At 41.9% G+C, this 27,552-nt stretch overlaps 1 protein-coding gene and 1 pseudogene across 6 annotated transcripts; both read left to right on the forward strand.

The window, feature by feature from the left end:
- The first annotated feature begins 1,706 nt into the window (after window positions 1-1,706).
- Window positions 1,707-22,534, forward strand: RNF14 (ring finger protein 14). Of its 6 annotated transcripts, none has more exons than XM_028527746.2 (9): window positions 1,707-1,853; window positions 5,464-5,636; window positions 6,818-6,987; window positions 8,288-8,439; window positions 11,311-11,838; window positions 12,485-12,713; window positions 15,443-15,615; window positions 17,376-17,506; window positions 21,145-22,534. In XM_028527746.2, exons 3-9 carry the CDS (start codon window positions 6,834-6,836, stop codon window positions 21,200-21,202), a joined length of 1,425 nt encoding a protein of 474 aa, XP_028383547.1. In that variant the 5' UTR covers window positions 1,707-1,853; window positions 5,464-5,636; window positions 6,818-6,833; the 3' UTR covers window positions 21,203-22,534. The 6 variants fall into 6 exon arrangements, with proteins under 6 accessions (XP_028383547.1, XP_028383550.1, XP_035870274.1 ...); XM_036014381.1 differs by having other exon boundaries at window positions 1,779-2,193; window positions 5,464-5,651; window positions 6,766-6,987; window positions 21,145-22,348; XM_036014382.1 differs by having other exon boundaries at window positions 1,779-2,193; window positions 5,464-5,622; window positions 21,145-22,348.
- On the forward strand, window positions 3,227-4,722 carry LOC114510316 (annotated as a pseudogene).
- Window positions 22,535-27,552: the final 5,018 nt, after the last annotated feature.

A 27,552-nucleotide genomic window follows, 5' to 3' on the forward strand; every position in this document is an offset into this window, starting at 1 on the left:
AAGGTGTACCAGGTATCAGTACTTCTTTTCTTTTTATAGCTGAATAACATCCCATTGTATGGATATACCACATTTTGTTCATCCACTTCTCCACTGATGAATATTTGAGTTGTTTCTATCTTTTGGCTGTTGTGAATACTGCTGCTATAGTGTACATTTGTGTATGCTATATGCAAATAAGTATATACAAATGTAAATACATGCAAATATAATTTTGCATTTGTATACGGGTATTTGTGGGAACATATGTTTTAAATTCTCTTGGGTATATACCTAGGAGTAGGTCTATGTTTAACTTTTTGAGGAACTGTCAGATTGTTTTGCAAAGCAGCTATGCCATTTCTGCATTCCCACCAGCAGTGTATGAGGGTTCCAATTGCTCCACATCCTCATCAACAGTTGTTACCACCTGTCTTTGTGTTATAATCATCCTAGTGCACATGAAACAGTTTCTCATGGTGGTTTTGATTTGCATTTCCTAATGACTAATGATGTTGAACATCTTTTCATGTACTTACTGACCATTTTTATATCTTCTTTGGAGAAATTTCTATTCAGAGCCTTTGACAATTTTTAAATTGAGTTATTTGCCTTTTTATTGTTGAGTTGTAGTTCTTTATTCTGGATTTTGGACTTTTATCAGATACATAATTTACAAATGTTTTCTTCTGTTCTGTGGGTTATCTTTTCACCTTGAGTGTGTGTGTATTTACTTATTCATCTGTTTATTTATAGAAGAGGGGGTGGGAGGAAGAAAGAGAGGTAGAGAAACTTCAATATGAGAAAGAAACTTCAATTGATTGCCTCTCCTATGCTTCTCCACAGGGTACTGAACGCAACCTAGGCATGTGCCCTGAAAGGGAATCAAACAGGTGGCCTTTCACTTTGCAAGGATGACGCCCAACCAGCTGAGCCACACTGGTCAGGACAGTAGTGTTTTTTTATAGCATTTTTTATTTTGATGGATCCAATTTACCTATTTTTTCTTTTGCTGCTTGTGTTTTGATGTCATATCTAAGAAACTATTGCCTAGTCCAAGTTCATGAAGATTTACTCCTACATTTTCTTCTAGGAGTTTTATAGTTAGTTTTAGCTATCCGTATTGGTCTTTGGTATACTTTGAGTTAATTTTTCTATATAGCATGAAGTAGGGGACATGTAATTTTAATTCCCGTGCAGCCTCTTAACAATCATGTGCCCTTTGGTAAGTTTTTGAACCTAAGCTTCAGTTTCCTCATTTATAAAGTGAGAATAACAAATAGTACCTAAATCATAAGGTCATAGGGAAGATAATGTATACAAAGCATTTGCACAGTGCGTGAAGCATCCTAATTGCTCAGTAAATGTGGTAGATATTATTGGTATAAAATGAACAATGAGTGAACACTTTCGCCGCGGAGGTGCCAGAAAGATGGACAGCATTTCTAAGGCGGTAGTGGGGATGAGCGGAGGAAGAGGCGGCTTGAGTACTTGTGGAGGAGCAGGTCTGGGATTGTTAACGGGGTTGTGTGCTGCTGCCTCGCGATCACCTCTGGGACGGATATAAACTCTAATTCCCGGGCTCTATCCCACAACTACGGAAAGGAGCCCGCTGGAGACGGGGCCCTAGATCTGCATTTGTATAAACTTCTTCACTTGCGTAGTACTTTCTCAGGCGGTGTGGGAGTGACGCTAGTCCCGCTTGCAGCGCCGCCTTCGGCCTGCGGGGGGCGGCCGAGGAGCCGGGGCGGACAGAGCGGCTGCGCAGAGCCCTTCTCCCGCCCCGGCTGCCGGACCCGGATCCGTCTGGCTCAGCTGACAGCTCCTAAGACGGAAGAGGCGGTGCGCAGGTTGAGCTGGGGGCCTCCAGACAGGTCTGGCTTTAGGCGGTGAGGGGCCTCGAGGTTAGGGCGGAGGGCGGAACTTTCGGGCGCGGCACTGTGTGGCAGCCGGGAAGGTACGGTGGGGACCGCGCTCTGTGCGCGCGGGACAGAGAGGGGCTGCCGGGCCGGGACTGCTTTGTGGGCTTCAGCCCCCCCCGAACACGGGACGGGGCGACCCCTCAGCCCGGCCCGGCTAAGACCCCCCTCGGGGTGCTCGGAAAAGGAAGGGTTCGCGTCCTGCTTCTTCGGGAACCCCACACGGCCGCACAGCGCCCTCTGTATCCGATCGCCGGGGCAGGCCCCGAGGCTCGGGCCTGCTGCCCGGTTGTAGGTGAGTCGCACAAACTACGACTCTCCACGCTGGCTGGTGAGCGGTGGAGACACACCGGCGGCGGCGTGCTGATTCCGGAGCCAGGGCTGGCTCCAGATCTGGAGTCCCCACGGTTTGGTAGGGGGGAATGAGAAGGATTTTCCCAGGCCTCAGGGAAACCCGGAGAGAAGGGGCTCGCCTCAGCAATGTAGCGGTTTCTGGTTTGCCAAAACGAGCATTAAACTTGAATGATCTCTTGTCTGTTGGCGCCGGGGTTTATTCTGGTTCCTGTTTACAGGTGAAGAAACAGGGCGGTCTGAATCCAGATTTAGTTATATATTAGCTGTGTGACCTTGGACCAGAAAAGGACTTAAAATGTCAGTTTTCTCATCTGTGTAATGGATATAGTGACCGAACTTGCTTTATGGGTTGTGGAAATCTAACAGTTAATTCATTTAAAGGGCTTACTTACACACGATAAGAGTTCACCAAGTGTTACTGTTCTTGCTGTTATTGTGACGACCAACTCAACCTCCTTCTGGTGGGATGTGGCAGAGCAGTTACTACACCTTAGGGTTCTGCCCCCCCATTTCAGCTCACTGCATCTCATGCCATTCACTACTGATTTTTTCACTGTCTAATGCAACGCACTGCCAGATGCTGAGAACAATACACAGATGCAAAAGACTTGATTCTTGCCCTTAAGGAATTTATGCAGTCTGGTTGGAGAGGAAGTAAGTGCAAACTGCTGCAGTGCAAGGTGAGATATGACATTGCCCAGGGAAGTTACAGTAAAAAAGTTTGCTGGATTTTTAAGCACAGCCATCATGTCTAATTAAAAATTTCTACATGTAGTAGGGGTTTGGGTCTGGAAGGCTGAATGAATAGAATCAGAGGGAAAGGTAGGTCAGCGACCTGAATTAAGGGACTGGGAACATCCTTGGCAGCTTCAGAAGCTGGAGTCTGGTGGGGTAGGTCATGAGGATCTGTTGATGAGAAACGCTGCTTGGGGTAGATCTGGACCCTGGCTGCACGTAGGCACTGCCTGGAGAGCATGGGTAGCTGCTGATACCTGATTTAATTGCTCAGGTGATTCTAATGAATGGAGAAAAGTAACCTAAAACCAGAAACTACAAGTTCATCTCTCACCCCGTTTATAAATGTTTAAACAGGAAGAAACAAAGCTTAATTTGTTATTGAAGCTTAATATGTTATCACAGGTACTACACATCTGGTAAAATTGTTTAAAATTAAATAAGGTTACTTGAAAGGACTTAATATAGTAACTGTACATGGTAGGTGTTCAGTAAGTGTAAGCTGATTTTGAATTTCAGTTTTGGGCTTATTTGAGAGTCATATATCTGAGACTCTGGTTTTATATCCTTTTTGCATATACTTTTGGTATGTTCATAGGATTCTCCATAACTCATCTATGGGCCACCCTTCCCCATCCCCCTCACTACCCCCCCCCCCCAACCCCTGGAGCCTGGCTCTAAAGCATCTAGAACACAACTTAGCCTTTCTCTGTTACCCTGAGAGGGACCCACATGGCATTATTCTCAGTTCCCACATAACTTACAGGGAAACTTCCACAAGGTAAGGAGCCCTTTCATGTCCTGCAAACGAGGGAGGAGGGTGTCCTCAAATTCCTTGCAGCAGGAACCCACTTAGGTGGCACCAGCCTTGACTTCCACATGGAGCAGGACATCTACAAAAGGGAGCTCAATGGCACCTACATCATAAATCTGAAGAGAACCTGTGAGAAGCTTCTGTGGGTAGCTTGTGCCATCATTGCCACTGAAAATCTCGCTGATGTCAGTGTCATATCGTCCAGGAATACTGGCCAGTGAGCTGTGTCGAAGTTTGCTGCTGCCACTGGAGCCACTCCTGTTGCCAGCCGCTTCACTCCTGGAACCTTTGCTAGTCACGTCCAGGCAGCCTTCTGGGAGCCAAGACTTCTGGTGGTTACTGATTCCAGCACTGACCACCAACCAACCTTTCATAGAGGTGTCTTGTGTTAACCTACCTACCACAGATCTCCTCTGGGCCTTTTGGACATTGCCATCTCTGGCAGTAACCAGGGGGCTCACTCAGTGGATCTGATATGAATGCTGGCCCAGGAAATTCTGTGCATGCACGGCACCATCCCGTGAACATCCATGGGAAGTCATGCCTGATCTCTGCTTCTACAGAGATATGAAGAGATCGAAAAGGAAGAGCAGGCCACTACTGAAGAGTCTGTGACCACAAAGAATTTCAGGGTGAATGGACTGCTCAGCTCCCAAGTTCACTGCCCCTCAGCCCGAGGTCGCTGACTGGTCTGAAGGCGCAGGTGTGCTTTGTGCCTGTTCAGCAGTTTCCCACGGAAGACCAGAGCACTCAACCTGCCACTGAAGACTGGTCTGCAGCCCCCACTGCACAAGCCATGGAGTGGGGGGAACAACTACTGAGTGGCCTTAAGCTGTTTTTCCACAAACTCTTAAACAGAATGGAAATAAGGTTGATAGAAAATAAATATTCTTAAAATAAAAAGAAAAGTTTGCCTGTGTATGCATGTGTGTGAGTGCTTTTTTAGAGAGAGGAAGGGAGAGTGAAACGTTGATGCTCTCGCATTGATTGGCTGCCTTCATACATATCCAGATCAGGAATCCATATCAGGGATCGCACATATCCCAAGTGGGGGGTGGGGGGGCAGGGAATTACATGTGCCCATGCCCACGCCTGGACCAGGGATGAACCTGCAACCTAGGCATGTGCCCTGACTGGGATTTGGACCTGCAACCTTTCGGTTACAGGACAATGCTCCAACCACTGGGCAACACCGGCTAGGGCGTGCAAGTTTTTTTGTTTTGTTTTTAAAGACCCTGCTATCATGCTTAAATTAACCTAACGTGGAGTGTCCCGGGCAAGATTAATTCGTAAGCAGGTGAGAGGAAAAACTGGAGAGGGACAGGAAATGAAGGAATAGAAGCAGCAGAAGTGGAAAGGAAAAACAACCCTAGAAGGCGTTTGTCAAGGGGTGTGATATGCTGTCTTCTCATGACCTTGCTGGTCCTGAGCTCCTCCCAGGGCTGAAAATGGCAGATAAGACCTCTGTCTCTGCTGGGTGCTTGAGCAAACTCGCCTTTAGCCATGTGGCTTAGTTAGGCTGTTCTAGGAGAGTAATTATGCAGCTGTAGATTAGGGTCGATTGTGTGTTAGGATGTTAAGTGGCAGTAATGGGAATTCAGAATTTAAATTTGGAAAGGGTCCTAACCATCTTTTGTGTGTTTTTTTGTTTGTTTGTTTCAGATGGCAGGATTTCTATAGTATACCTAGTATGAGTTCCACATCTTGGCCTCTTCTCCAGCTTCAGTAGTCTCGTCTCCACCATCTGGAGAATAAATGGAATATTTGCGTGAATTCCAAACTCTGAACTGAAATAAACTGCAGTGTCATTCTTTTCTTCTGGTTGTCATCAACAGGTACCGACTGACTTCGGATGGAATGTGTCGCTGTGTCTGAGGGATGCAACTTAAGCAGAACCATTATCTGCTGCAATAAAATTACTTTTTGAAAGTGGAATTACTTTAAATGAATTTGTCTAAATTTCATAGTGTCTACCTTTTATAATGTGAGAAACCATGTCCTAACTTTTTAGTTTTGTGCATTCCAATTAAATTTTTTTTTGGTCAAGAGGGAGCATATTTACAAATGCAGTTATAGTCCCAATATTTTAATTGACAGAATGTTAATTTTTTGTTTTATGAGATAATTTTCAGAGTCTTGTTACATATTTTTTCACATTTAAATTATGTGAAATCATGGTGCACCTCTAAGTTGCTGTGCTTAAAAAGCATTGATTCACACTAATTGTAGTATATTTGCGTTACCTAAGATAATGGTAAATCTTAAAACTGATTTGACAAAATATGATATTATTTCCAAAATGTAATGTTACTTTGCTGCTTCCTCAGTGTATCTAACCCTCTTATAGTGTCTGTGCCCGTAACATTCTCTAGAGCAACGTGTTTTAAACTGGGAGTAATTTTTCCTCTTGGGGACATTAGGCTATGTTGAGATATTTTTAATTGTCACAACTTTGAGGGAAAGAGATGCTACAGGCATCTACTGGGTGGAAGCCAGGGGTGCTGTTACACACTCTGTAATGCACAGGCCAGCTTCCCACGACAAAGAATTGTTCTAAAATGTCAATAGGGCTGAGGTTGAGAAAACCTGTGCTAGAGATTCCTGTGGATTGTAAATATTTATTTATTTTTTAAAAGTATGTCAAATATATTTTGACTCCTTTTGTGGGCAAGACATGTTGCTAGGTGTTGTGGACAACTCAAAGTAATTTGTGGTTTGTCCTTTCTAAAAATATTTTTTAAATTATGCTTTTTTCCCCTAAATCAGGTATACCTAACTGATAAAAGTCAGCAATTAAAAGCACTACATTCTTTGGAAAAAAAGGCCATTACTGTTGCAAAGCCACTAGAAAATTTACATGCCTGTCATTTTCTTAGTTTAGCAGAAAAGTGAGAATATTGATTAATCCTTTGCAATTGTTGGTGAGGAACTTTTTGTTTGTTTGTTTTGGTGCCACTAGATTTTTCCAAACCCTGAGTTTTTTCTATTCTTAACTGATTTGGATGATTATTTTCAGCTCCTCAGAAAATTAAATGTCGTCAGAAGACCGAGAAGCTCAGGAGGATGAATTGCTGGCCCTGGCAAGTATTTATGATGGAGATGAATTTAGAAAAGCAGAGTCTGTCCAAGGTGGAGAAACCAGGATCTATTTGGACTTGCCACCAAATTTCAAGATATTCGTGAACGGTTAGTTAACAGTGTTCTCTTAAACTGATTTTTCTAAATAAAGGTTATTCTCAATTTCTTAGTGAAACCTAAATTATTATTTTTTAATTTTTCAAATACAGTTTACATTCAGTATTATTCTGTATTAGTTTCAGATGTGCAGCAAAGTGGTTAGATAGTCAGGTACTTGACAGAGAGGTCCCCTGATGCTCCAAGCACCCAGTGGCCCTGTGCATAGTTATCTCGATATTATTGACTCTGTTCCCTGGGCTGTAATCTCCACCCCTGCGGCTGTTCTGTAACTACCAGTTTGTACTGCCTAACCCCTCCACCCAGCCCCGTCCCTCTCTCTGCTCTGACAGCTTTCAGTCTGTCCTCTGTTGTATCTCTGAGTCTGAAATCTAAATTATTTATCACCTAATTTTTATAGGCATTTAATGCATGTTTCTGTTTTAAGTGAACATTAGACTGGGAGGCAAACAGTTTTCAGTTTGATTCCACCTTTTGACCATTGAATTTGGGATATTATCCTGCATATCCCATGCATCCTAATCTTCTAACTAGCAGTTTATCAGCCATGAGTCATTGGCTGTTAACAGGGGTAATAAAAGAAATGAAATAATGTGTGGAAACCTTTAAAGTACCATGGTGGTTGTTAATATTACTTGGTTTCCAGAGTCACTTAAACTACCATGAACGTGAGACATTTGATGTTTTTCTGTGACCCTTTGCTTCAGAGGAAAAAAACTGTATTTGATAAAAACATTTACAGAAGGCTTTGATGCACACTTTCCCAAATGTTTCTACTATAAAGGCATTGAAAAGAATGTATGATGAACTGGAAACATCGGGTGTTATGTTTGGTATCTTGCCCTCAAGCCTGAGATCACTGTGTTTGCACAAATTGTCCCAACTATGATTCATGGGTAGTTGATACATGGTGGTCTAAGTAGGTCATAGCTCTTTGATAGAAATGAACATCCTTTACATTGTGTCCTTAATCATCTGCTGTAAAACAACAACAAAGGAAACATTGTGTATTACTTGCTCACTAGTGTTAGGAATTGTACTCAAAAGTGTATACAAGAATAAGTTGTGTATCTTCATTATAAATTTCATGGTGCTTAATAGATTTTTCAAGGGCTTACAAGATTTTTTTAAAAGATGGAGGCTACTATGAAGTTAAAATTTGGAAATAGTGCTTTGGGGAGGGTTTTTATCCCCTCAGTGAAAGCATTACGTCTTCTTGAGCACTGCTCAATAGTAACGGACACTCGAGTATTGACCAACTGATCCTTTCTAATCTTTGTTTTTGGTTCAGGCAATTCAAATGAGTGTCTCCAGAATGGTGGCTTTGAATACACCATTTGCTTTCTGCCTCCACTTGTGCTGAACTTTGAACTGCCACCAGATTATCCATCCTCCTCCCCACCTTCATTCACACTTAGTGGCAAATGGCTGTCACCAACTCAGGTTAGACCCAAAACTTAATTTCTCCTCTCCATTTTTAGAAACTTAAAAAATCATCTCTAACTGAAGACTACCTTGATCTTGACTTCAGTGCATGAAGAACAAATGGCTTTGATTTTGTAATTTTTTCCCCTTGGCTTTGTGAATCCTAATGTTAATGAACTGAAAATGTTTGGTATTTTAGAAAGGAATGGCGGTAATTCAGATGATTAATTATTATGAATTACAGTGAGTAATTTCTAATCAAGTATATTGTTTCTTGTCTTGCTATTTTTCCCATTTAATCTGTGTTGTGATGAAACTATAAGGTTCTTATTTTCCTTAGATGTTGGAATTTTTCCTTCTTTTCGTAGTTTCTTATCCAATTCCTTAAGACAAAGATTTAATTGTAATTAGAAGGGCTAAAAATAGACAAATGTCCTAAGTAAGCATGATAAGGGCTTCTATTTTTAAAGGTCTTAGAATAAGAACAAATAATTGTTGACTGATCTCTCACATAGATGTGATTACACACGAATAGGAGTGTATACAGTTCCTGTAGATAGCTCATGAAGCATTGTGAACCATCCTGACAGACATAACTGTGATTGGAAGCTAATATAAAGTGTTCTGGGTAGATAGTGGGTCAGCAGCAGCTACTTTTCTAGAAGTCATGATGAAGATTGCTAGGTTGATGTATATTAAGACAAAAGCTGTCAGAGTTACTGACCTTAAGGAACAGCTTGTCAATTTCCTTTTTGATCATATAGTTTTCAATCCCCCTTCTCCCCTGCCCCTACAGCCTAATCTTTTAGATGAGAGTGCTTTTATAGAATTGAGCTTAAAATCGAGGTTTAAAAACAAAATTAAACTTTAAAGATAATACACATAGAATAAAAGGATTATTACCTTACATTTTAATAGCTGTGCCAGAGGCATTATATACTAGACAGTGGATTATTTTCCCACTTCCCAATATTAAAGCTATTTGACATTTAGATCACTGATAGTTGACTGAATTATTTAGATATTTATAGTCTAATTTCTCAAGAGAGCTCTTGATACTTTACATCCATGCATGTGTATGTACACACACACAACAAGGACAGATTAATTGGGTGTGCGGTTGTCAGTTTCAGGTTCCAGCCAAACAGAATCTACTTAATGCTGGCTTTGGAGCAGGGGTGTCCAACCCATGGGCCACGTGTAGCCCAGGATGGCTGTGAATGTGACCCAATACAAAATCGTATATTTACTTAAAACCTTTTTCTTTTTTTTTTTTTTTGCTCATCAGTTTTCATTAGCATTTGTGTATTTAATGTGTGGCCCAAGAAACCTCTTCTTCCGGTGTAGCCTGGAGACACTAAAAAGTTGAACACCCCTGCATTAGAGGGTATGGAGAGAGGAGGGTGGTTCATTATTTTTTGTTACATAGCTAAAATTACAGTAGGATCTTCTATCAAATAGGTTTTTATGCATGTAGTGGACATTTGACTGGTCTCTTATGCTCCTCCGGGTTCATTGCTGAGCCCTGACTCCTTGGCACTGAGAATTTCATGTGCTAATAGTGAAGTTGGTAGGTGGACCTGTCTTCACTGGACTGGGGTTGGCATATAGAAGGAAGCAGGCTTAGTTTCCTTGTATTTCCCATTATTCCTCCATATGCAGTCTTTTTCTTGCTCTTTTGCTCCTTCTACCTCCCCCCTTTTCACATTTATGTACATCCCGGATGCCTCTTTTGAGAAGGGGCTGGATAAGAGAAGAGGGTGGAGGAGAATGGCTTCTTCATTGGACTTGGTGGCTCAAACAGAGCTCAGAGCTTCCCTTTTAGTGTTTATTCCATTTTACAGCTCCAGCCAGTTTCTAAAAAGTATATTCATGTAAGTGAGGAAAAGCGTTAGTTGTCCAACCTTGAGCTGGTCAGTAAGTGTTTCCGTTCCTGCCTATGTAGGGCTGAGTGAGCAGCAAGGAATAGAAAATGTGGCCTTTGTTCACTTTCTATTTAAATTTACAAAATTGTTTTGCATCTAGAAGGCTTATTTTTGGATGTTTACCTAAAAAGAAAAACTGCTTATAATTCCTGAGCTCTACTTAACAAATATTTCACATTAGTAATGGAAAGTTCTTTTATATTTGTCACATTCAAATTGAACTGTTTTAAGGTGGAGTACTCGAAACAGTTTAAACTTTCATGGCTCAGCTTGGAAAATGTGAATTTTCCCTATGGCAGCCAGGCCATGTTGAGAGCTTATATCCCGGTTCAATACTAGCCTGCCTGCTTCCATTAACCAGGATCTGGTGTAAGCCCAGATGGCTCGGTTACAACCAGTTTGTGAATCTGAATAACAAGGACTCTGAGATTGGATCCTGTTACTGATTCTTTCCACATGAGTTAGCTTTTTAATAGGACTGAAAGTTAGAATTAATTTTTAAACCTTTAAACTATTCTCTTTCTAATCATTATTGCAAGATACCTATAGGGCTAGGACTCCACAGGAGTAGAAATAGTTCATTTTAGAACTGGATCTCTTTCTCCCACATAAGGTGTGTAGCAGCACTAACACAAAGGACGAGCAGAGAACAGAAAAAGCCCTCCATTGAGCGGCACATATGTAAACCAAGTTCTACATCTTGTAAAGTCATTCCATCTCTTTTGGTTTCGTGGCCCTTCCTTTAGCTTCTTCTGACTTTGTTTCTATGGCTCATGCTGCTGAATAGTTTAAGAAGGGCTCTAATAAGAATATTTGTGCTGTTTTGCAGCACAGTTTATCACAGTTGGGAAAGAAATCGCATTAGGAAGCATGAGAGCCTAACTTCAGGATTTTAAGGGAAATCAGGAGCTGAAGGAATCATGGTCTTCCAAACTCACCAGCATCCTCATGTGTTTTCTCCTAGCTGTCTGCTCTCTGCAAGCACTTAGACAACCTGTGGGAAGAACATCGAGGCAGCGTGGTCCTATTTGCCTGGATGCAGTTTCTTAAGGAAGAGACCCTAGGTTACCTGAATATTGTCTCTCCTTTTGAGCTGAAGATTGGTTCTCAGAAAAAAGTGCAGAGAAGGATGGCTCAAGCCTCTACCAGCACAGCACTAGATTTTGGAGGAGCAGCCGGCTGTGACGTAGATCAAGAGGAAGCTGTGGATGAGAGAGCTGTGCAGGATGTGGAATCATTGTCAAGTCTGATCCAGGAAATCCTGGACTTTGATCAAGCTCAGCAGATGAAATGCTTTAATAGTAAATTGTTCCTGTGCAATATCTGTTTCTGTGAGAAGCTGGGGAGTGAATGCATGTACTTCCTAGACTGCAGGCACGTGTACTGCAAAGCCTGTCTGAAGGACTACTTTGAAATTCAGATCAAAGATGGCCAAGTTCAGTGCCTCAACTGCCCCGAACCCAAGTGTACTTCGGTGGCCACTCCTGGTCAGGTAACTCTTTACTGACAGCTGCATCCTAATTTTCTTTCCTGGAGGGAGACATCTTCTCAGAGGCTTCCTTGATAGGGTGCAGGGCAGCCCAGGCCTTGGAGCCAGCCCACAGGTTGTTTCCTGTGTCCACCAGGAATGCTGTGGTCTCACTTTACCACTTAAGCATACATAAATGCTCCCTTTGCTGGCCTCAGAATGGGCAGTCCTCAGCAGGGATGAACACTAAAAAGTATAAAGTAATTCTGGTGACTGACTTTGTATGTTTACTAGGATGCCATCAACCTTGGGCAGTCTGTGTGAGCTTGGGATCCGAGGGGGATATCCCTGGGATCGGTTAACCAAGTCACTTGCAGACTTTAACACAGGACAGCCTACCTGGGGTGATTTTTTAAAATTTATTAAGTCATTAATGTACTTATTTAATGTGTACAGTTTGCTTAGTTGTGACAAATGCATAGATCCATGTAACCACTGTCTTAGTGAAGATACAGGCTTGCCACTCTTTGTTTGATCTGGTGAGGTAGAGGGGTTTAATTTATACGTGTCTGATTTGCACCGGCAGCCTGAGGGTATCCTCAGGATCAGAACTGGCTGGGAAATTGTCAAACCTATGTTTATATACATGTTTTAAAATATTTTCCTCCAGGTCAAAGAGCTAGTGGCAGCAGAGCTATTCGCCCGTTACGATCGGCTGCTTCTCCAGTCCACCTTGGACCTGATGGCAGACGTGGTGTACTGCCCTCGCCCATGCTGCCAGTTGCCGGTGATGCAGGAGCCTGGCTGCACCATGGGCATCTGCTCCAGCTGCAATTTTGCCTTCTGTACTTTGTGCAGATTGACCTACCATGGCGTCTCTCCGTGTAAGCTCACTGCAGGTAAGTTGTGGCTATGTGAACTCAGTTCCTCTATCCCTACCCCGCCACCAGAACCCCCAAAACTTATCACTTCAGTTTCCCACTTGGAAGTGCTCATTCATAAGGTATTTTTGTGTTACTAGTTACTGTCCTAGCATCTGTGGATTATAGTAGTGACCAAATGCCCTCATACAACTTACAGCCTAATGCCAGAGACAGGCAAGCAACATAGATAAGAATATCAGATGGTAGTAAATGCTGAGGAGGAGAGAATATAAAGCACAGACAGCATATGAAATGTTCTGAAGGGGAAGGGGCTTGGGATGTTTTACTTTGGGAAACCGGGAAAGCCTCGTTGGCAAAGTGGTTTAAGTAAAGGCTTAAAGAAAGTAAGGAAATAAACCACATGTAGATCAGGGGAGGATAGTCTAGGGAAGGAATGGCAAGGTAATTTTGATCCATGAACATGAAATAATGTAGATCCGGTTGGCAGATGCATAGCTGTCCCTCTTGTTTCCGTGGCACATACGTCTGATCAGGCACCGAGTGCTTTCTCATCGAGCTCAGGGCAGCCTCAGAATCTTCCTCAACACAGCCCTCCAGAAAGCCGCCCTCTGCTGGAGCAGGCACAGGGGGTGAAGCCTGTCTTCCACTCCTGACCTCGATAAGGGTTGGGAAACCAGGCCCTTGAGATCGATTTAACTGGACTTGGGTGACTTAGTCTTTGTTGGTCTAACAGGGACCATGGTGGTAGCTGTTTCATAGGGTGGTGGTAAGGAAGAAAGGGTCTCTTATAGCGCTTCTCAAAGTCGTTATAGTCGTCACACTGGTCTTGGAGCACATGCATGTAGAAACAGAGGGTCAAGATTTGAAACTTTTATAGGGATGCCTCAGAGCAATTTTATGTCAGATCTTAAAATGAAATTTTTACTTTCATTTTTCTAATAATTCACTTGATTGTATTTTACAAAATATAATCAAAGTAGGGGAGAAAAACTAGTTCTTTACCATAGATAATTTTAGAACAATGGGTTTAATAGATGTAAAATGCAAAATGGTAACTATTATTGCTGTTAAATGTTATACTTACTAATTGGCACTGTTAGGGTGTCATTATCTCCAAGGAAGTGCCCCAACAGGAAAATGAGTAGATATTTTCAGTGCCTAGAGTAGAATCTTGTAGTGGCTCCGGGCAGATGGGACAGAGAACTCAGCATAACATAGGATAAGCCAACACTTAGATTTCTGTAACTTTAGCATTGAGAAGCTAAAGTACATTTCACATGTTTCATAGCATTTGAGGAAGAAATTGAAGGTAGGCTTTGGGGCTTCAGCAAAATTTGGCATCTCATTCTTTCTCTCTCTTTTTTTAAAAAAAAATATTTATTTATTTTTAGAGAGAAGGGAAGGGAGGGAGAAGAGAGGAAGAGAAACATCAGTGTGTGGTTCCCCGCCATGCACTCCTCACTGGGGACCTGGCCCATAACCCAGGCATGTGCCCTAACTGGGAACCAAACCGGCGACCCCTGGTTCACAGGCTGGCAGTCAATCCACTGAGCCACACCAGCCAGGGTATTCTCTATCTCTTTTACATATGTGTTAGATATTACCATATAAAATACATGAAATACAAGCAATTTTATTATGTTGAGAACCTTGGCACAGTAAATATTTGTCCTTTAAGATGTCTGAGAACACAAAAAGTGTTTTGAATTATTAGAGGAATAAAAATGACAATAAAAGTTACACGTTCGCTACGGCTAAGCAGAGGTGGTGGAGCCATGGGGAGGCGCGCTGCAGAGAAAGCACTCACGGGTGGAGGCGGAGTGCGGATGGGGCTGTGCACCAGAAGATGGCCAGCGCACTGAAAAGGGAGACTGTGCTGTAAATATGAGGAAAGCAACCTAATAAAGTAACTAGAACATTGCTGAGAGGGATCCTTGGTTGGTCCTGTTGAAAAATTAAGATAATAGGATTATGAACAAAAGCCTTTTTGTCTATAAGTAAAGCCTTTGGGAATGTCTGCCTATTGAAGTGATGAAGCAATAGAAACCAGATTGAAGAGTAAGTGTCAAGGGGGAAAGTTGGCAGGAGGAACTTTTCATTAGCTGTGGTGGTAAATTTTATTCACTACTTTTTTAAATATACTGTGTTGAACATTTAGTCTTTGCCCTTAAGCCAAAGGTGCTTTTGTTTTTCTGGCGTGCCTTGTTATTGTCAGATGGTGAATGATGCTGACTTAGCGGAACACCGGTGTCTGTCTCAACTTTTGTATTTTTTTTGTTTAGTCTGTATCTAACTGTGTGCTACTAAACATGTCAACATTAGTAAGTCAAAATCAAAGGAAAAAGGTAACCTATTATTCCACCACCTTTAACAAGCCTAACTTTTCTCATTGGAGGATTCCTTTTTGTTCTGTGTCACTTGTGCATGTCTAACTTTTATCTAGTTTTAACGTACCTTTCTTTCTGGATTCTATAATAGGTATTTTAATTGAGCTGTAGCTATCCTAACTATAGGCTTTTAATAACTGAATATTATGTCATTAAATGGTTCTTTCACACATAATTATTTCCTTGGACATTTCATTTGTTTTCCATTGTTATATGCATTTCCACTTTGGATTATTTTCTTTTCCTTGTTTTCAGACTTTATATATTTATTTTAGAGAGATGGGAAGGGAGGGAGAAAGAGAGGATAATCAGCAGTGCAAAGTGGTATAAAAGTTAATTTTCCATTTCACTTTCTAGAGAAATTAATAGACTTACAGAATGAGTACCTGCAAGCAGATGAGGCCACTAAGAGATTTTTGGAGCAGAGGTATGGGAAGAGGGTGATTCAGAAGGCGCTGGAAGAGATGGAGAGCAAGGAGTGGCTCGAAAAGAACTCGAAGAGCTGCCCGTGTTGCGGCACTCCCATAGAGGTAAGCAGCCTCGCGGCGTATTGGGGTTGTCCCAAGAAGCCTATAATTTTGTGACTAATTAAGAAAATACATTTTGGTATTTATTAAACCTTTTTTACTTGGAAGGTACAAATGCACTACCTAATAATGTTATTGACCTTAAAAGTATGCGGATGTCCCTTTTCAAAGTGCTTTCGTGCTGTGATGATTGTTCTCACATCATATCCCCCTTGACGCCGAATGGGTTATGAGGAAGCTGTACTACAGCTATAGTCAGTTCTTAACTCATTTATGTGATTAAAAAAAAAAATCAAGTCAGACTTCCGTCAGAACTGTTTATCCTGGAGTTTAAAATACCTGTTTAACAAGTATATGCTTAGGAAACGGAGACATTTTCACATTAATCTGATTTAAAATACATAAGTCTATTGCTTGTTGACAAACTCTTAATATGTTATAAAATAAAAATATATCTTTGTATTTTATTTTACTGTTCTAATTCATTATAGTAGTCCTCCCTTATCTGTGGGAGATGCCCAGTAAACGCCTGGGGATAATACTGAGCCCTATATGTACTGTGTTTTTTCCAATACACGCATACCCATGGTGAAGTTTAATTTATAAATTAGGCACAGTAAGAGGTTAACGACAAGTAATAGAATAATTATAATAATACACTAATAAAAGTTATGTAAATGTGGTCTTTTTGTATCAAAATATATTATTGTAGTATACTCACTCTTCTTGAGATGAGGAGAGATGGTACGAAATGAGGTGAATAATATAGGCACTGTGACGTAGCATCAGGCTGTTACAAGGGTTCCTTGAAAACAAGCGCTGCAATACGGAGACAGGTAATCTGACAACCGAGAGGGCTGCTAGGTGACTGATGGGCAGGGAAGATTCACGTCCTGGTTGGGATGGCACAAGATTCCATCTTGCTGCTCAGAATGGTACACAATTTAAAGCTTATGAATTGTTTATTTCTGGACTTTTCCATGTAATACAGAGTGGGGCAAAAGTAGGTTTACAGTTGTAAGCAAAATAGTTTACTCTTGTATTATTATTTATCAATGAGTGCATTATTTTTCATATGAACAACTGTGAATCTGCTTTTGCCCCACCCTGTGTTTTCAGACCGCAGCTGTCCATGGGCAGCAAAACTGCAGAACTACTTACTCTGTGTCTGAACTGAACCTGGGGGTCGATCCCCAGTTACTCCTGTAAGGACGCTGGCCTCCCGTTAACCACTCCTGACTGCCTCAGCCCTGTGGTAGAGCGGGGAACTGGATGCCAAATGTTGTCTTAGGTTTATGTGACACGTTTAAAACCACACATACTAAATCCAAACATTTTAAGTACTAATCTGACTACATATTCTGCTTATAAAATACAGGGTGGGGCAAAAGTAGGTTTACAGTTGTTTGTTTAGAAAATGATATAATAATTAATAAATAAGAACACAGGAATTCACTGTTTCTCGTACCTGTAACTGTAGACCTACTTTTGTCCCACCCTGCACATGTTTGGTTTGTATCTATGTTTATCAGAAGAGAACTTCCTAAGTATCTAGTTGTAGGAACACCTGCAAAATATTTTGTTTTATTTATAATGCAAAAGACTAAGCATTAAATAGTTATCAGTGGGTTACCGTATCTTTCATACCATATCTTGTATGAAAAAAGGGACTGGGAAAATGTTGTATGGGATCTTTTTGGCATGTGCATTTTTCTTTTGCTTTTACAGCCTTAATATTTTTCCCTTTCTTGCTTTCCCACCAGAAATTAGATGGTTGTAACAAGATGACGTGTACCAGCTGTATGCAGTATTTCTGCTGGATTTGCATGGGTTCTCTCTCTAGAGCAAACCCGTATAAACATTTCACTGATCCTGCTTCCCCGTGTTTTAACCGGTGCGTACACATAGAATCCTCTAGGCTCAGCAGCAGTTTTTGGCACTTGATTTACAGGCCATAGAACCACTGTTTGCCTTAGTGCTTTGCTTATTAGAGAATTCTTTTACACATTTTCCCACATATGTGAATTTTTATATTATTTACTAAAAATGAGTTTTATGATGAAAGTACGCTATCTGCAAATTTTCCTTTTTTAATCCTCCTCAACTTTTTAAAAACATATATTTTATTGATTATGCTCTCACAGCTGTCTCAATTTTTTCCCCTTGCCCCCTCCACCTGGTACCCCCCCCATTCCTTCCAGCAATCCTCCCCTTAGTTTACACCTGTGGGTCATGCATGTACGTTCTTTGGCTTCTCCATTTCCTATACTGTTCTTAACCTCCCCTGCTTATTCAGTACCTACCAGTTTGTACTTGTTATTCCTGAAGCTTTTCCCCCATTCTCCTCCTTCCCCCTCCCATCTGGTAACCCTCCAGATGATCTCCATATCTGTGATTGTTTCTCTTCTGCTTGTTTGCTAAGTTTGTTTTTTAGATTCAGTTGTTGATAATTATGAATTTATTGCCATTTTAATGTTTATAGTTTTGACATTTTTTTCTTCAATAAGTCCCTTTAACATTTCATATAATGATGGCTTGGTGATGATGAGCTCATTTAGCTTTACTTTGGGAAGCACTTTACCTACCCTTCCATTCTAAATGACAGCTTTGCCAGATAGAGTAATTTAGGTTGTAGGTCCTTGCTTTCCATCACTTTGAATACTTTTTGCCACTCCCGTCTTGCCTGCAAAGTTTCTTTTGAGAAATCAGCCGACAGTCTTATGGGAACTCCTTTGTAGGTAACAAAGCTGCTACCTACAAAGGAGTTCTTTTGCTGCTTTCTCTTGCTGCTTTTAAGATTCTCTCTTTATCTTTAGCCTTTGGCATTAAAAAATGATTTTATTTACTTTTTTAGAGGGCGGGCAGGGGGGAGAATGAGAGGGAGAGAAACACTGATGTGCGAGAGAAACATCTATTGGTTGCCCCCTTGCACACCCCCAACTGGGGACCCAGCCTGCAACTCAGGCATTCACCCTGACCAGGAATTGAACAAGCAACCCTTTGGTTCATAGGCCAGTGCTCAACCCACTAAGCCATGCCAGCCAGGGCAACCTTTGGCATTTAATTATGATGTGTCTTGGTATGGTCCTCTTTGTGTCCATTTTGCTTGAGATTCTCTGTGCTTCCTGGACTTTTATGTCTATTTCCTCCACCAAATTAGCGAAGTTTTCTTTCATTATTTTTTCAAAGAGATTTCCAATGTCTTGTCCTTTCTCTTCTCCTTCCAGCACCCTTATGATTAAAATGTTGAAGTTGTCCCAGAGGTTCCTTAGCCTATCCTTTTTTTGGATTCTTTTTTTTTTTCTTGCTATTCTGATCGAATGTTTTTTTTCTTCCTGATGTTACAAATCATTGATTTGATTCTTGGCCTCATCTACTCCAGTGTTGGTTCCCTGTAAATTTTTTTTTATTTCATTTAGTGTAACCTTCATTTCTGCCTTGGTCTTTATGTGCCATTGAAGTACCCAATGAGTTCCTTGAGCATCCTCATAACCAGTGGCTTGAACTCTGTGTCTAATAAATTGCTTATCTCCATTTTGTTCAGCTCTTTTTCTGGAGTTTTGTTCTGTTCTTTCATTTGGGTCATATTTTTTTGTCTTCTCATTTTGGCAGCCTCCCTGTGTATGTTTCTCTGTATTAGGTAGAGCTGCTTTGACTCTGTCTTAGTAGCATAGCCCATTGTGGAAAAACACACTGGAAAGTTGGTTGGGGCAATCCGTGCGAACCAGGTTGATGGAGTCTCAGATACGGTGTCGTGGCTCTATGGTTCTGTGTGGGGGAGGGCTCAGAAAGGACACATTGGCTGCTGCCCGGCCTGTGGAGTTTTGTCTGGGAAGAAGCTGTCCCCCAGCACTTGCCCTGATACCAGACCCTTCTGTCTCACCCTTCCAGCTACTGCCCTGGTGCTGGAGCTCAGAGGGAGTGAGTCTGCGTATGTCCTAAGCCTGTTGTGGGCCCTTTAAAAGGAGATCCCTGAGACTCCCGCAGTTTCTTCTGCCGCCCCCAACCCCTAGTGGTTTTTACAGTCAGAAGTTATAGGGTCTTATCTTCTTGGCACTGGAACTCTGGGCTGGGTGTTCTGGTGTGGGTCTGGGATCCCTTCTTCTGCAGGAATTCCTTTCACTTTTTATCCACCACACATGGGTGTGGGACCACCTGTACCTCCGCATCTCCACCCCTCCTACCTGTCTGGATGAACATGACTTCTTTAATGCCTTGGTTGTTGGACTTCCATACAGCTCAATTTTTTTGATGATTTCAGGTGATTAGTTGTTTTGTAGTTTAGTTGTAATTTTTGCTGTGGTTGTGCAAGGAGACAAGCCGTGTTTACCTACGTCTCCCTCCTGAACAGAAGTCCCCTCCTCAATTTTTTAAAAAAGATTTTACTTATTTAGAGAGAGGGGAAGGTAGGGAGAAAGAGAGGGAGAGAAACATTAGCATGTGAGAGATACATCAATCAGCTGCCCTCACACATCCCCAGCTGGGAACCTGCAGTCTAGGTAAGTGCCCTGAGCAGGAACAGAACAGCTCCTTTTGGTGTACAGGACAGTGTTCTAACCAACTGAGCTACCTGGCCAGGACAGAACACATTGACTTTTTGGAGTCCAGCCAGTTGTCCTATATAACATCTTACCTTCTGGATTTTTGTTTCCCCATGGTGTCTTTTAATTTGTTTCTCCATCCTCTCCATGTTCTATAAACTAGTATGAAGTTGGATTAGATTTAGAGTAACATTTTTGACAAGAATACTACATGAGGAGTGAATGGGTACTTGATACTGTGTCATATCAGGCCCATGATACCAGTCCGTTCCACTATTAGTATGATGCTTAGTTTTATCATGTGCTTTATTATAAAGGTAACTTTTAAATTATTATTACTAAGTGATCTGTGGGGGTTCCTTAGCACAATGTGAATATCCTGTTCTCCACAAGCTCCAAATTCAGCATCAGTTGATCAGATGACTTTTGTTAATAGGCATCATAGTACCTGTTATCATTGGTGTTATCAAACTATAAAAGAAAGAAACAAGCTCTGCCCATGAACTACTGGAAATCTAGTGTTGAAAATTGCATAAATTTTAGGTAAAATAAGGGAAAGAAGACAAGTTGGCAACTTACAACATTTGACAAATGGAGAGTGCTGTGGCCATGAAGATAGAACAGAGTGATTAGCATGTAATAGTTACAGTGTCTTGAAATAGTTCAGCTTCTTCTGGATTGGCCGACTTCCTCAGTCTTGGCTCATTTTATTGTGTATTGTGTACGTTGAGTGTCAGTTTTGTGATACCCATCTTCCATTACTGTTTATCCTTGGTCCTGGAGAGTTTGTCTGGAGCCTAGAAGGGTTCTTCTTATAAACTTTAAGGCAGCTTATTCAAATGAATTTATATTTCAGTCTCAGTGGGAAATTAAAGGAGAAGAAAAGATAAAAGATGTAATCAGACGAGTACAGAAAGTATTTTTTGGGAGAAGGAAAGAAATTACAGTTTCTTCCAAGTTTATAACATCGTACCTTATTACGTACTTCCAGGTTGTTCCATGCCATGAACGTCAATGGAGACATTTTGGAAGATGAGATTGAAGACTAGTTCATTCCTGCTGCTCAAGATGCGGAAGTGGAATGGTTTGCCCTAATCTTTTGTCTGGCATACAAAGCACCTTTGCCGGATATTTAGGGAGACCATGCATTCACTCTTGTGAGGTAGAAGATAAGGAAGAATGAGGTTTATATTTTCATGTGGTACTACTGACTAAGGCATGTTCATACATTGAAAAATGTAACTTAATTGAGAAAAGTATAAGCCAAAGGTTCAGAAAATGAAGACTAGAGAATATTAAATATTACTATGTTCCCAAAGCTCTGAATAGTTAAAAATTTAAATATTTATTTTTCCCCAAGCTTTAGGTGAGGAGAGTGGTCCAGAGTTCAACTTACAGACCTTTTTATCTCTCTGAGAAGCATCCCTCTAGTACTACTCCTTGCAGTTTGGGGTGGGTAGAAGCCTTACTGAATTGCACCAAGAGCCTGATCTCACTCACTCCACGTTACATTGCTCCCAGCCTCCATTTCTGCTGCCTTCTCTTTGGAGGGAGCCCTTTTACTCTGAAACCGACTGGATGGCCCAGTGTCAATTTGGCCTACTGCTTTGCAACATAGAAATTTATAATTTAAAAGATATTTTTAATACCACAAACACTGTGGGTCACCTGATACTTGTCACCAATATATAGTCCACTGGTTTTGAGTGGAGTCCTTACTTAATGACACTGGCTCGGAAGAATTTCAGCCCTGTTCGGCCTTTCTGGGCGGTAGAGCCTAGAATCAAAATGACTTGTCTTTGCTGCCTTTCATTCCACCTTCTCTCCCTTTCCCCTCACCCAGCCTTCTGATGGTAAGGACAGTTTCACTATTAACCCCAGCAGTTCCTATTCTTATTTCCTCTTCTGCAATAGGAGACAGCCTAATGTATTCCCAAGCTGAGCAAGCTGAGCTTTCTTTAATTATCAGCTTTGTGAACTCCACACCACTGTAGTTCAGTCCTAACTTTTAAAATTATTTTTAAAGCTTTCCTCTAATGAGCTTTGGGAATTTGGTTTCCTACCCTTTTTGCAACAGCACTGTTGGGATAATTTTGGCTTGCCCAGATCCCTATTTCTGGGTTTTGTTGGCTTTTTGAAAAATTGTCTTTCCTTTTGGTTTGGTGAGTGGTTTGGTAGCAAAATAAGATTTTCTGGAAAAGGACAGAATTCAGCTGCAGCTGTGAAAATGTTCTTTTTTCCTACTTTGGTGTCATTGAAAATTGAGGAATCACTTTAACCATTTTATGTGTGTGTATCCAAAGAATCAGCAATGACTGTTTCTGATCGTCAATGAGGATGTTTAATCTTAAAAATAAAAATAATTTAAAATTGTCTTATAATCAGAGCAGAGCTGCTGATGCGTGTTCTCTCACCAAGGCTTGTAGAGTCTTATTTTTGAAGCATCAGTTATGAGCTAATTTTAAGATGGTGAAATTTTAGGTGGAGTACTTTTGTCTCTTAAGTAAAATGGAAGATTGGGGTAGCCCCCCGGGTGCTCTAGAAATAAATGAGTTTGTTGAGGGTTGGTACGTCAAGAAAGTCACTGAACAGAGTTTTGTACCTGGCTTAATTTCATGAGGCCATTTTTACAAGTGGGCCGAGCTTTGCCATCAGTTGACATGAACCTCAGGGGGTCCTTTTGGGGAGAGTGGGAGAGCAGGGGATCCATCTGCAGGCTGCCAGTCCATCCTACCCACAACTAATTTGAAGAGGCCAGGTCTCTTGATTTTATATAATAGGTTTGGATCTAGAGCTGATAAATGAAAATAAGACACTAAATAACTTTTTAAGTCAAAGTAGGGTTTTGTGACTTTTTAAACTTGTGATTGAACTAACATAATGGCCTGACTTTGTAAGTTGAAATGCATCTTTTCCCATTTATTATTAAGTAAGTTTTTTTACTTAAAATATATATCTCTCCCTGTTGAGAAGAATAATGGAGAAAAGACTTGGCAGCCCATTCTCAGACCTGTAGTACTAATAGCAGGGCCTTTTTTTAGTTGTAGAGGATTCTAGTTAACATTAGGTAGTAATATATGTACCCTTTTTTTTTTAAGAGAATTAGAGTTAATCAGATATGATCATCATAAAGCTATTCACGTGGCTGCCTGTTTTGGAAGCAAACTTTAAAATTTTGGCAGGAATTTTGGAGAGCACACCAAGTAGTAACTTTGTCATAAGCATCACCAGCAGGTGGCAGCAGTTCCCACATTGTAAAAATAAGAGATTAAGACTGGCATTTTGTTACAGAGCAGTTTTATTCCTGGGATTGTAATTTTTCCTTGTTGTGTTTCATTATGGACATTTACACACATTGGTAGGTAGAGCGGCATCTAATGAGACCAGCAAGGCAGGAATAAGAGTCTTACCAAAAACTCTAAGGCCACTTAAAACTGTGCTTGAACCATAGTTGACATCTAATTGTTACGTAGGAAGGTGTCACTCCTGAGAGTAGCTTATCCACAGCTACTGAAGTAAAGGAAATAAGTTGTAGCAATAAACTATAGCTGAAGCCCCGAAGTAGGATGGAGAAATTAGGACACGGTGGTGCCCTCTGGTAACAGCAGCCCGATAGTCTGCTCCTTGAACCTTGGCTCGATAAAAAAGTTGGCCAGTGAAGGAGGCGAGGGTTTGTAGCCAGAAAGCTGGCTTTGAAGATGTCTTTAACAAATGTTTATGACGACTGCCAACTCTCAGCACCCATAGTCCAGTCTCTGCACAGTTACTCAGGCTGCCTGAGAGGTACCACCCAGGGAGTCCCATATTTCTCTAAGCTGGAAGGTGCTTTGGAGAAGATTGTGCACAATGAAAACTTAGTGAGACTCTGATGCCAGAGTTGCTAAGTACAGAGTCAGCACATTTACTTCTTTTCCTGGCTTGGTGCTCTCTTTCTTTTCCCCTTTCATTGACTCGGCAAACAAACAAAACTAACATTAATACAACATAAAGACATATAAATGTAAAAGGTGATGGTGTCTTACTTTTAGTTCCATGTCTTGTAACCTATTGTCTTTCTTAGTGTTTATTCCTTAATTTAACAAATATTTACTGAGTACCTCACAATGGGCCTTACTATTTATCTAGGTTCTGAAAATGTAGCAGTGAAGAAAACAGATCTCCCTGCCCTTGTGGAAATTGAACTCTGGTGGACAGAGACGATCATAAAGCAAGTCACATGGTTCATCAGAAGACAAGCATTGTGGAGAGAACCGGGGAGGAGAATATGGGGGGTTAGGAGGCAGCGATGCTGGGATTTTAAAGAGTGGAAAAGTCTTCATCAGATAGCAGTTAAACAAATGTTTGGCAGTATGGGGCTGAACCCCATGGATGCCTGGGAGAAGAGAGTCCAGGCAGACTCTCCAAAGCCCTTGGGGCAGGAGCACGTCAGGGGCTCCAGGAACAGTGTGACGGCCAGTGAAGGCTAAAACAGACCAAGGAAAGGAGAATAGTAAGAGGTGGGATGGCAGTAAGAGGTGCAGGCTGCCTACGGCCTTGTGTGAAATTTGGCTTCTACTTGGAGACAGGAGGCTTTGGAGGGCTTTAGCAGAAGTGTGATAGGGTCCGACTTACATTTTAGGGGAGTGGGGTGAGCATGGATTGAAACAGACCAATGAGGAGACTACTGTGGTAACTCAGGTGAGAGGTTCCAGCACTTGGAATCTTGAGAAGTGGTCAGACTTTGTTCTTACCTTGAAGGTAAAGTAAGGACGTGCTGATAAATTGGATGCATAATGTGAGAAAGCAAGGCATCAGAGTTGATTTCTTGGTCTTTTTGTCTGAGTGGTTGAGGCGGAGAAACCTGTAGATAGTATAGGTTTGCAGATGAAGATCAGGAGTTTAGTTGTGGACAGGTGAATTTGAGATGCCTTGTAGTTACCTTAGTGGAGATGTCAAGGAGGCAGTTGGATATTCTAGCCTGGAGTTCTAGAGAGAGAGAGAGATTCAGGATGGAGATGTAAGTGGGAATGACCAGCCCAGAATGACCAGTCAGACGCTAACACCCCAGTCACCTCACCGGTGGCTTTTGCGGTTGAAATAAACATATTTGTGGGAATAAACATACGGGTGGTATTTAAAGCCATGAGACTAGATGGAATTACCAAGGGAGTGAGCTGTATAGAGAAGAGGTCCAGAAACTGAGTTTTGGGTCACACCGCATACTAAGAGGTCAGGATTATGAGAAAGAGCCGGCAGAGGAGATGGAGAGTGGACAACAAGGGAGGAAATCAGTAGAGTGTGTGATGCGCTGGAAGCCATGCCATGTTTGAAGGAAGGAGTGGCCCGCTGTATGAGTCACGGCAAATAGGTCAGGTAATAGGAGCTCTAAGAATGGACTTAGCAACCAGTGCAGAGGTCATCGATGGCTTTAATAGGTGCTCTTTCAGTGGAGGGGAGGTGAAAATCTGGAGTGTTGTTTTGAGGAACAATGGGGCATCCTTACAAGAGAAAAGAGCAAACTGAAAACTTTCCATAGATCCATCAGAGAACCAAGGTTACAGACCACCACAAAAACTAGAGGCAGGAAATTGCAGAAAATTACAGATTAGATGGCCTAAAGCAGAGGCTGCTGGAGCCATTAGTCAGGATTTAAACGAATTGCTGGAGGCTGAGAACCGACTAGCCTATGAGTTAAAACTCCTGGGAATTAGTCTTAGGGGCCCCCACACCTTAGTGAGTTTTACCTCCAGAAGTTCCCCTAGGTTCTCACTGTAAAGATGGTGGAAATTCCCATGTAGCCATTTAAAATACCCCTGAAGGTTTGTTTCCATGGCAGAAGCCTATCCTCAGGGCTGGGCCTTCTGTGACCCACAGGAAGGGCAATGGGATGGCTTGAGCCCCCTGCAGCCTTCCTGTCTCACATCAGAGGGGGGAAAGGCCAAGAGGCTTTGAAGGTCTCATCCCAGGGACTCGAGCCCACTAAAAACAAAAACAACCCCCCCCAAACAGATTTAAACATAAGATTATCGAATGCTGCTTCTGCCTAATACCATACCATCAATAAGGCTCCAGGATTATAACAGCAGATTACAGCTCTTCAGAGAGCCGTGAAACAGGCTGTTGTAAGGAGTTTCTAGGGAAACCCAAAGACGACAATGGAGACAAAAACAAGGCAACTGAAGCCTCTGACACCTACAGCAGACATTAAGTGCAGGCCAGCTGCTAGCCAGATAAATGTAGACCCTCATGCTTGACAGACCCAGGCAAGCTTAGGAAACCACCTGCTGACCCCACGCAGGACAGACAGACGTGTGGATAAGATTGTGGTCAGCTTATCTGGCACAAAGGGCTGCAGCAGTACCCAGAGGCTGACAAGGGGTACAAAGAACAACGGTCAGCAGAAATGGTGCATGGCGACTAGCCCCAGCCAATGACATCCCGACACCTTGACCCGGCAGCCCAGAATGACCAATCAGACGCCAGCACCCCAGTCACCCCACCTGTGGCTTTTGTGCTTGAAAACCCAACCCCAAGGACCATGGAGCTGAGTCTTCACCTCCCTTGGTTGGTTCCCCAGCCTCCCTTGGTTGGCTCCACTTTCCCCTCTTTTCCCCCTGATAAACCCTGCTCCTTAGCTCACTGCATCCCTCTGGTTTCTTGAACAACTCCGGCCTAACAACGCTAAAGGCCTGTTTACCTCAGTTCCTGTTACCCAATACATCAGATCCACCTTTCAATACAAATTATAAGGATGCTAAGAGGCAGGGGAAAAGTCTGAAGAAACAAAGCAAGCATCAGAACCAGACTCAGATATGGCAGAGATTTTAAGAGTTATCAGAAAAGGAATTTAAAATAACTATGATGAATATGCTAAGGTCTCTGATGGAAAAAGGCAACATGCGAAATCAGATGAGTAGCGTAAGCAAAAGATGGAAACTCTAAGAATTGAAATGCTAAAAAAAAGCATTAGGAAAAAAAGTAAAGGAAGAAATGGATGTCTTTGATGGGCTCATTAGTAGGCTGAATGCAACCAAGGAAAGAATCAATGAGCTTTCCTTAGAAACACCCCAAACTGAAATTTAAAGAGAAAAAGGAATGGCGGGGATGGGAGAAGGTGCAGAATATCCAAGAACTGTGAAACAATTACAGAAGGCATAGCTTATGCATACCGAGAATCTTCCCATATTTCCCATATGTAGAACGGGAAGATCAGAGCCAGAATATTGTAACTCCAGAAATTTTTCAATAAAGGGGATCAGAGAATGAGGCTATTTCGGGAGGGGGCAAACAAGTAGAGTTTTGTATTTAAAGCCTGTTTTGTACGCTCATAGGAGCGGTCCAGGAAAGGAGGACAGTTTGATGCTGCAGGTGAGAGAGTCGTGCTGGAGCTGGGCCTTTGAGGAGGCAAGAGAAGATGGCA

The sequence above is a fragment of the Phyllostomus discolor genome, chromosome 13 (genome assembly GCF_004126475.2).
Source record: "Phyllostomus discolor isolate MPI-MPIP mPhyDis1 chromosome 13, mPhyDis1.pri.v3, whole genome shotgun sequence".
NCBI lineage: Eukaryota > Metazoa > Chordata > Mammalia > Chiroptera > Phyllostomidae > Phyllostomus > Phyllostomus discolor.

What these genes read in the sequence shown, in the direction of transcription:
- RNF14 (XM_028527746.2), top strand. Translation starts at nt 6,834, where the DNA reads ATGTCGTCAGAAGACCGAGAAGCTCAGGAGGATGAATTGCTGGCCCTG. An exon ending in AATGGCTGTCACCAACTCAG is followed by an intron (nt 8,440 to 11,310) that starts GTTAGACCCAAA and finishes GTTTTCTCCTAG; the next exon opens with CTGTCTGCTCTCTGCAAGCA. An exon ending in GCTTCCCCGTGTTTTAACCG is followed by an intron (nt 17,507 to 21,144) that starts GTGCGTACACAT and finishes ACGTACTTCCAG; the next exon opens with GTTGTTCCATGCCATGAACG.